Genomic DNA, 9,792 nt, shown 5'->3' on the forward strand with positions numbered 1-9,792 from the left:
TCTGGAACCATGTGATTTTAAAGCTGTTAATTAAATCCTCCCTGTAAGGAAAAAAATAATTTTTATCAGGTCAGGAATAACTGATAGGCTGCTCTGTCTGGTTGCTGCTTTGCTGACTGCTCTTAAAAACAATATGCAGATTCATACTACAAAAAAACCATTAAGATAGCAGCTGTTAGCTGGAGCCATTAAATCCTTCGCTAGCATTTATAGGCTTAAATAGTAGTTTCCAGTTATTGGGTCATATCACTGAAAGAACAACCTGTACCAGACCTGCCTCTGTGTGGAACAGGAGGAGAAGGATGAGGTGTTAAAAGCAGGCTTTGGAGCAGCAGCACAGCAGTGAGTCACTGTGTTCAGTCCCCTACAATCACAGGCAAGCACGGAATAGATTGCTAGTTCAGAAATATCTGCTTTGCAGGCCACTGAAACAAGACTTTGAGAGGCGCTCATGCCAGCGCATTCACCTTACTAAGCAAACTAAGCTTTGGGAATTTGTATTTATCATCATCACTTAAATTCTGAATGTTTTTATCAGGTTGATTTTAAAAAAAAAAAAACAAAAAAAACAAGTATTAAAATATGTCTGTTGGAATTCGGAATAAGACAAAAATCCAATTAATTAATTTCTACAGACTGTGAAAAAGGAGTTAAAAAAAAAAATAACCAGGAAAACAAAACCACCCCCTCCACTCTGCCCCCCAAAAAAACCTCAAACCCCCAAACCTAAAAAGCCAACCTTGTATGGAGGTGGCATCTCTTTCCTTATGGGCCAAATTCCTTTTTTGAGTAATCAGATGCTGCCCTCTTCTGGTTTAAGTAGAGGCTGTCCATAATTTACTGTGAATCAGATTAATTTGGTTTTGGTTTTTTGTTTGCCTGTTTGTTTTTTTTTCCATGTCTTATATCTGATGCTGTTATATTTAGGATGACCATGTACTTACATAGCATTTATGCTGTATTTACAGCACCAAGCTGTTACCTCAGAGTAGCCACAAATGTAGAATATTCTGTTCTCTCCTTAGGTCAACTATTTCCAACTCCCAGGCACTTAGTCTAATGTTCTACATTTGCCTGATCTTAAGTTTTACTTGATACATAGAGCATAGTAAGCTATGACGTGGGAAACAGAGTTCGGTAGAGCAAAGTTATCACTGAGGAGTTAATTATTTTTCTGGTACATGTTCTTACAAAATACTTTAAAAACATTTAGAGCACCTTGAATTTTTTTGGCCTTCATTTCTTCCCCAGATACCTATTAGAACCACTCTGTGGAAAGCTTTCCTAATTCCCTTTTTTATAAAATTGCTTGGGTTTAGTGCTGCTTTTCTTTTTTTTTTTTCCCCTTCAATGGAGACACTTTTTCCAAGAGGGTAGTTCTCCACATAATTACTTCCATTTTCCACATGTGAAAGACTGCAGCATGAGATGTTTTCCCAAGATGTTACCCAGCAGACTCCTCTTGGAGTGCTGTGGAAATCATGCCCATTTTTGCCACATACAAAATGACTGTTACAGATGATCCTAACAAACAGTAGCCTAAGAGGAGGCATGAGAGTATTTTTTCTGTCTGCTGGTGATGCTGGAAGATAAGGGTAATGAGATTAGCCTGAACATGGTTCGTGGGTAGGTAAAAACCAGAATAGAATGAAAAAATCACCAGTGGAGTCTATTTTTTTTAATGTTTCTTTTCAAAATACTGAGGCATCTGGCTGCCAGATGGCTTTACCAGCTAGTAACCCAGACATCCTTAGTGATCGCTAGAGAGAAAAGCATCTTCAGCTCGTTAAAGTTAGTCCTCTGTTCTGAGCCTGTGCTTCAGGATTACCTGTCTTTCCTTCAGGAGCAAGAACATTGCAGTGTTGTTAGCATTTTTTTTTTTTTTAATTTGGCTGTTTATCTATATAAAGTAATTGAACAAGGTTTAGAGCACGTTGGTCAAGCCACATTATTTTAGACTGAGTTACTATAAAGCTTAATTGATAGTTGATACATTTTGATGTGGTTTGTAATTTTGTTATAATGCTAATACCTGTATTACTTTTTAAACAGTAGTAATGCAGCTTCGTTCAATGTATTAATTCTTCATTGACCTTGATCACAAAAGTGGCTTTGTAATATTATATAAGACCTCCCAATTAATTCAACTGGTTAAAAAAAAAAAAAAATCTGGGTATTTAGTTTGTCATACTAAATACATCTTTATTTCTTACTATAGCTAATTGTAATATTATGCTTCACAATGCACAAATACAGACAACTTGGAAAATACGGACAATTCAAGAGGGGCTATTTATTAGCTAGTAATTCAGAACATGCTTAAATCTTTGCTGACTTGGAGACAAGGCCAAGGCTAATGAAGGTGTCATCCTTGGCTTTATATTTATAGTGGAGGAGTGGTACGAAGGGTGGTGGGAAGAAAAGCAGGGGAACAAGTTGCTTGCTGCCCATTTGCATGCTAAGAATCAAATTTTCTTCCTGTGCTCTCAGTGGACAGAAAGCAATCACACATGGGCCATAAGTTGGTCTCATCCAGTTACAGTGGTGGGGAGGCCGCTGAGTGTTATGTACACTCACAGCAAATGCACATTGCCCAGAGATAATATCTGCAGGATCTCAAAGCTATCAGAGTAGTGTTTGGCAACTAAAAATGTTCCATCTGCGGTTTCTCAGGCGCAGTTAGCAAAAAATATCCCTGAATTGTTGTGAAACTGTTAGAGTGGGAGAGAGGAGATGTCTGTAAAATATTTTTAAACCATTCAAACATGCCTGTTCATTTCTAGCACCTAAGTGAATCATCTGTGTGTTGCAGGGTCTGGGAACTGATGAAGACACTCTCATTGAAATCATCTGCTCACGAACAAATCAGGAGCTTAGTGAAATTAACAGAGTCTACAGGGAAAGTAAGTTTACTTTGAAAGTTTCAGTGTACTATGTTTATACACTAAGTTACTTGGATAAGTTCCCCTCAGTGTAAATTTGATTGTTAGAGTTGCTTATACCAATATCTGCCTTGATTCTCCAGCAGTTGGATGTAGTAAGATACTATTTTGTACTGGTGTCCTGGATATTTGTGTGTGTTTCATCTTGTTAGTTGGTAGCACACAATCGGAGAACATTAACTACTTATATGTTGTGTCTAAATAAAGTTTTTTGTAAGCTACGTGCATTCTGTGCGTAGTGACAGAATTAATTATGTTAGATTTATGGATTGTAGGATCAGTTATGTAATAAGTAGGTGAATCTGAAATCTTCCGGAGCACACTTGTAAGTTTATTTGGTAGACTTGCCAGAAAAGATGGGAAATAAAACTTCATAAAAGCATATATTCCATTTTTCAGCTTTTCTAAAGCATGTTATCTGATAGAAGCTATAATTCTTAGTTGATTGTAAGTAGATATGAGTGATCTAAGATCCATCCTCAAAAGCTATTACCTTTTAATTCATATTCCTTATATTTTTATATTGTTCGTTCTGGTTGGGTTTACTGCAATTCAGTAGTGCAGCTGTCCAGTGTCTGTTTCCTTGAGCTGCAGAGTTAAGCTTCATCACAAATAGACTGAAATGTAGAAAATTGCTATGTGCTAAGGCTTAATAGTTATCAAGCAGTTCTGGTAAGGTGCTGGCTAAGTCAAAAAGGATAAGCAAAACCAGTGTAGTCTTAATGGGTGGTACTGAACAAAATAATATGTATCAGCAAAGAAGATGCTGCTGTACAATAGGTTGCTGTTGAAAAGAAGAGAGAATGTGATTTTGTAGAAATACAGGGTATGACCACTTGGCAAACAGTGAAAATGTTTAGACACCAGACCAGAATCTCACACGGCATTCCTTTATTATAACAGCTTTTGTCTTTTGCATTGAACTTCTAATTGCAGTTGTCCAGTCATAAATCCACGAGTGGAGAAGGCCTAAATTCTATGTTTATCAAACAAGCAAATACTCATTGGTAGCTAAGAATGATCTAAAAGGATATTGAGCTTAAAGAAATATTCTCTTCCTTTTAATAGTCTCAAGCTTCACTGTTATCTTTCTGTGACAGACTTTGATTGCATGGGAACTCTCATGACTAGCTGGTAGCAATGTTGGATGCAAGCATGCATTTGTTTTCATTGTTTTCCACATGTGATTAGGTTGTAACTGTTTATGTGCATAAAACACAGTAATTAGCAGCTGTCCTTCTTGTAAAGGAGTATTTGTAGGGCAGCATTTACTTGAAAATAATATTTTGTTTTCTAGTGTACAAGACAGAACTGGAAAAGGACATTATATCAGATACATCTGGTGACTTCCGCAAGCTAATGGTTGCCCTTGCCAAGGTAGGTCTGTTCATATTTTTCCACTTTTCCTAATGTGGCTGCACTTTGGTAACTGACTGATGGCTGCCAGTAAAACAGTTGGACTTCTGATTCACTTTTAAATTTCCTTGTGAATTCATTGTCTTTTCAGGGAAAAAAATATTCATAATGGGGATGGAGCATACTGTTACTCATTTAGCAAATTCAGATTAAAAAAAACAAAGAGAAAAAGAATATGCATGTAGCAAACTGCTATATACGTCTATTAAACTTCTTCTAAATACTGCTATGCTTGTTTGAAGGGCAAAAGGTGCGAAGATACCTCTGTGATTGATTATGAGCTAATTGACCAGGATGCTAGGGTAAGTGCTGGTAATGACCATTAAATGTCTTAAATTGGTCAATCTTTTGGGGATGTTGAAAGTACAAATACTGTAGGAGTGAGAAGCATTTATGAAGGTAGGTGTATATATTTCAGATTATCTTGCACAGTAATGTTTGCATGCTGTCAAGGTATCTGCCACTTGCAATCCTTCAGTTACCAGTTTTCATGGGCTCTACTTACCTGCTAGTACCTATACTAGCACCTCTCTAGTATTCCCTTAAGCATATTGAGAAAGAGAGCCTTTAACAAAAGGCAACACAGACACTGCAAAGACTGGTTGCAGCCAAGTAATTGTGTAAGATTGAGAAGCGTCATAGAATTTATTGGTTGCTAATGCTTTTTTATTACATGTGTTATCTGTCAAGAGCAGTTCTGTTGAGGTAAACAGAGCTAAATACAGAGTAAAACTTGTAGATAGAGGTAAATACGAAGGAACTAGTCTTAGTTTCAGATTAGATCCATGGATCTTGTCCTGGTGGTCTGCCCAGCCATGTGTCCTTTTGTGTTCTCCCACTGACACAGTTTCAGTAGCGCTTGTTTTCCAGTAAGGAAAAAACATTTGCAATGGCTTCTTGTGTAACTCCTGATTTTCATTATTTCTCTTTTCGTTCTAACCCCAGGAGCTCTATGATGCCGGTGTGAAGAGAAAGGGAACTGATGTCCCCAAGTGGATCAACATTATGACTGAAAGAAGTGTCCCCCACCTGCAGAAAGGTACTATTCAAGAGGCAGATTAATTTTTTTCCCGTAAGAGAAAATTATACTGACATGATAACTATTTTGTCCTAGATATGATTGAAATGAGTGTGAAAAACAGCTAATAAATCTTAATTCATGTCTGAGCTGTTAATTTTTTTATTTTTCAAAAAACATAGTTATTTCTGTGCACGTGTTAATCTCAATTTGAGTATGTGTAGAGCTCTTTTTCACAGAGGTGTAAGAAGGCTCAATTATATGTCAAGTACACCAACAACAAAACTGTTACAAATCTAGAAAACATGGCTGCAGGAGACCTTGAGAAGTCCTTTAGCTTTTCCCTCTGTCCTAGGGTATTTTAGCTATATCATGTGTTAGATCTGACAGGGAAGACTCTCAAAAGCAGCCCTGATATTGCTGTAAGAAGTACATGGCAAAGTCATTTGAAGACTTTTCAGGGCTTTAAATAACTGTTGTTTCAAAAAATACTAGTACAGGATTAAGATAGTATTTTACCAGATTATGGAAGTATTCATGGAAAACAAAAAGCCCGTAGTATGGGAACTTTACTATCAGCTGAGAAACTCAGGCTCTACTTAAGACAAAGTTCTCAGAACTTGGACAGATATTTCTAAATCATGTGTCTCTGCATTGCTGTCTCTGTGTTTTTGATTTGCGTGGCTACTTCTACCAGTTCTTGGTCTAGTTTTGATTTCACCTGTTTTCTTGTGATAGTGTTTGAGAGGTACAAGAGCTACAGCCCATATGATATGTTGGAGAGCATCAAGAAGGAGGTTAAGGGAGATCTGGAGAATGCCTTCGTTAATCTTGGTGAGTTACCCTGAAGTAAAGACTATCTTTATATAGGATCTTTTCAGTTCTTTTGCAGTGTATCATGGTAAGGATAGGGCGCAGCTTTCTCTGTGTTGCTGGATGAGAAATAAACTGGATGTTCTGACATTACTGGATACACTAGTAGTGTATTTTAGTGTATTGAGAAGTAGCCTATTTTTGCCCTCTGCAAAATATAAACCTTGCTTTCCAGATGAAATAAAAATGCATGTATTGTGATCTGTTGTTAGTTCCACTTTTGCTTTGATACAGAGGCTTAATGTTTGGTTCCCCAAACAAACAAAAAGGTTGGAACTATAGCTGAACACATTAAGTATTCAATATAGACATAGGCTGGAGAGAGAACAGTGTGTTTGTGAGATGAGATAATGGCCAGTGGAGGATCCTGCAGGCTAGTAAAAGAGCTGATTTGGCACTGAATTCTCTGAAATGGGCTGGTACTGTGATATGAGGTGAAGATGACAAGGATGTCACCATGTTTAAGAGGAAATGCTTTAAGAGGAAAATCCATTTCAGACTAAGGGTGAACTGAGAGCTCTGTAATGCAAATGGAGTATAAACAGCTCAGTCTTGAAAGGAAGACTTCTCATGGATTAGCCCGCAATGAGTGTTTTCAGAAAAGAGGTGGCTTATAGAAGTGGAAGAAAGAATTGTATAATGTGTGGAGGAGAGCTAGTATTCTGAAATGACACTAGCAACGGCGGGAAATACTTTCTCAGGTTGAAAGCATTTTGTGGTTCAATCACAAGTTTAGCCAAATAACTTCTAAATAACAACTCGGGTAAAAACAATTTCTCTGTGCCCCCTTTTGGAGAAACTTTTGCTGAAAACCTTATTTTCATTACTTGTCCTGTCTTTAAAAATGGCTCCAAGGTTCTGTGTTCTGCTATTCCATGTAAGGGCAGGATATTTAACTATTCTTATTTCTCTCTTCAGTCCAGTGCATTCAGAATAAACAGCTGTATTTTGCGGACAGGCTGTATGATTCCATGAAGGTAGGGAAGACTGTTCGTTCTTTCTACTCTTTTTTTTTTCTTCCATTGTTTCATCAAATTTTGATTCCTTAGGCACTTTTGTTCATATGATGTGTGACAGGAATGTGAATAAATTAAAAATTACTTAGTATTGTTCAAAAGCATTCTTTAGCAGTTACAAGCCTAGACCATCTGTTCAGATGCATCTGATGTAAGGAAATATTGGGAAGGATCTCATAATAATGATCTGTATTAAATCAGTTTATTATAATTAGCAAAGTTAGACACGTGTTTTGCAGGTAACCAAGAGATGATAGCAGAAATAGCTGTTTCTTGAAGTGCCAAAATAAGACACTAAATTTGCCTCAAAAGGTTTTCTCAAGAAATCGGATAAAAGAGAAACACCTGGTGACAGGCATTAGGCAATACCAGGAAGACTTCCTGGTGAACCAGAACTGCTGCTTACAATCTAAGTAGCTAGATTTGTGACTAGAAAGTTGCTCAAACACTGCTGATGAGAAAGTTATGTTCATGCTCAAATTCCTGGATCATTACCTTAGTTAAAAGACTTAATTCTTTGTATCTTTTATTGCTACATCTCAATTGCCTGTAGTTTGCCATCTTACCATTCGGTACAGTGGCATTTTATGCGTTTCAGCTATTACAGTTCTAAATGTGTATCTGTTTGTAGGGCAAGGGAACCCGCGACAAGGTTCTGATCAGGATTATGGTCTCACGCTGCGAAGTTGACATGCTGAAAATTAAGAGTGAATTCAAGAGGAAATACGGAAAATCTCTCTATTATTTCATCCAGGTAAGTTTTTCAGCTTTCTTTTTACATCAGTTTTATGGGCCTTGACAGCATTCTTCATTGGACTGATCATACCATTAGAATTTGTGGGAGGTGTTTTAGAGGCTGCAGTGAGAATAATATGTTGTTATCCATGTGCTATTGAAAAACCCACTCTTAACTTTACAGTCTACAGCTGATACAACTCCTGACAGCCACTTGATGGTATATGTAGGCTTTGTGCAATCAGCTGATGTGTTATGAAGGAAAATTCTGCTCACCAGTCCCTATCCTCAGACCAAAAGAAAAGAAAGAACAAATTGCTCTTTGGTTGCTCAATCAAAATAAAGCATCTAAATTGCCGCTCCCTTTCATTTCATGCCCAATGCATAGACTTTTTAGCTTGAGTGATTTTTGTCCACTTCTGTGATTGTGTGGGAGCTATAGGTGCTAGGTTTGATTTAACTTGGGGCATAGGTAAAGAGCTTGTGCATCTGTTTAAAAACTAGTCTTCTACCCACCCTCACAACAGCATATGATACAGTCTTCCTTGTGTAGGTGAAGTTGAGTCAAAATCTTAAGCCAGAATCTTTTCCTGAATTTGTGAATTTTAGATTATAAACAAATTTTCAAAATAGTGAACTTGATGTATGATTTTTGCAGTGATCAGTGAGAAGGGACAGAATCGAGTCCCTCCGTTTTCCTTTGTTGTGTTATTCTTTTTCATACCAAAATTTTTCTCCTCTCTGGGCCTTGCATTTGTATTGCAAGAATGATAAATAATTTCAATTCACACATAAGTAAAACTCAGTCTCCTCCAGGTTGACAAAGCTTCAACTGCAAAACATAGTCTGTTCCACAGGTTTTTAGATTATAATGTGCATACTTCCATATTTTGTGATTGTTTTCTCACATGTATTTGTATTTTTCTTCCCTTGCTTTACAGCAAGACACAAAAGGGGATTACCAGAGGGCACTGCTGAACCTGTGTGGTGGAGAGGACTGAAAACTGTGATGGAAGAAACCCCATTCCAGAGACATGCCTTTTTTGCTCTTCATTTTACTGTAATCCTAGAAAGAAATGACTTGCCTAGCTAACCTTGACTTGCCTTTATATCTGCGAGACCACCGATGTAGTATGCTTTCAGGTGGTGTGTGCACTTCTCTCAGCAGCAGTGCTCTGCTTGGCTCTGCCAAAGGTCCTAACAGCGTATAGCCAGAGAAACTAACCTGCCCAGGATAAACGAGCTTACGAGTGCTTGTGAAAGGCTCTGCCTCTGTGCGATGTTTCTAATAAAACATAAATAAAACTGAAGTTTTACTTTAAGAAGACGGGTTTCTTTCAGACCTTTAATTTTAAAACTGCATAATTGATACGTATTAGCCTTTGCTGTGTTTTCTGTGTTGTTTTTTTCCTCCTGGGGTTCGCTACTGGTGGCTGAAACATTGTCTTCCTCGCTCAAAGCCCTTCATCTGTTTAATGATTCAATTTCTCAACACAAGTGAAACAATTTTTTTCTCTCTTTTTTTTCTCCCCAAATAAGTGACACTAAAACCTGAGCCCCACGTTTCTCTGCCTGCTTTTGAATCCCTCTTAAAACATTTAAAAGGCCCCGTCTTAAACAGAAGACTGTTTAAACGCTAGGGCATGCTGCGTGGATGTGTCAGACCGGGCCGGGAAGCGAGGAGGGACAAAGTGGGCGCTGCTCCTTTTACCGCGGAGGGAGCTTCCCGCCGTTCTTCCGCCCGCCCTGCTGCCCGAAGAGCGGGTGCGAGGCAGGGGCCGCCTGCGGGGCT

The 9,792-nt window shown here is 38.0% G+C and overlaps 1 protein-coding gene across 1 annotated transcript in view; it reads left to right on the forward strand.

Moving 5' to 3' along the window:
- Positions 1-9,325, forward strand: part of ANXA2 (annexin A2) — a 38,453-nt gene extending 29,128 nt beyond the window's left edge. Inside the window, exons 6-13 of the mRNA XM_026856274.1 lie at positions 2,813-2,903; positions 4,240-4,319; positions 4,601-4,660; positions 5,304-5,397; positions 6,115-6,210; positions 7,168-7,226; positions 7,897-8,019; positions 8,942-9,325. Coding sequence (XP_026712075.1) covers positions 2,813-2,903; positions 4,240-4,319; positions 4,601-4,660; positions 5,304-5,397; positions 6,115-6,210; positions 7,168-7,226; positions 7,897-8,019; positions 8,942-9,001 — 663 coding nt within the window. The 3' untranslated portion in view covers positions 9,002-9,325. The remainder of the gene's footprint in view (positions 1-2,812; positions 2,904-4,239; positions 4,320-4,600; positions 4,661-5,303; positions 5,398-6,114; positions 6,211-7,167; positions 7,227-7,896; positions 8,020-8,941) is intronic.
- Positions 9,326-9,792: the final 467 nt, after the last annotated feature.

The sequence above is a fragment of the Athene cunicularia genome (genome assembly GCF_003259725.1).
Source record: "Athene cunicularia isolate RWA chromosome 10 unlocalized genomic scaffold, athCun1 chr10_part1, whole genome shotgun sequence".
In the NCBI taxonomy this organism is placed as follows: domain Eukaryota; kingdom Metazoa; phylum Chordata; class Aves; order Strigiformes; family Strigidae; genus Athene; species Athene cunicularia.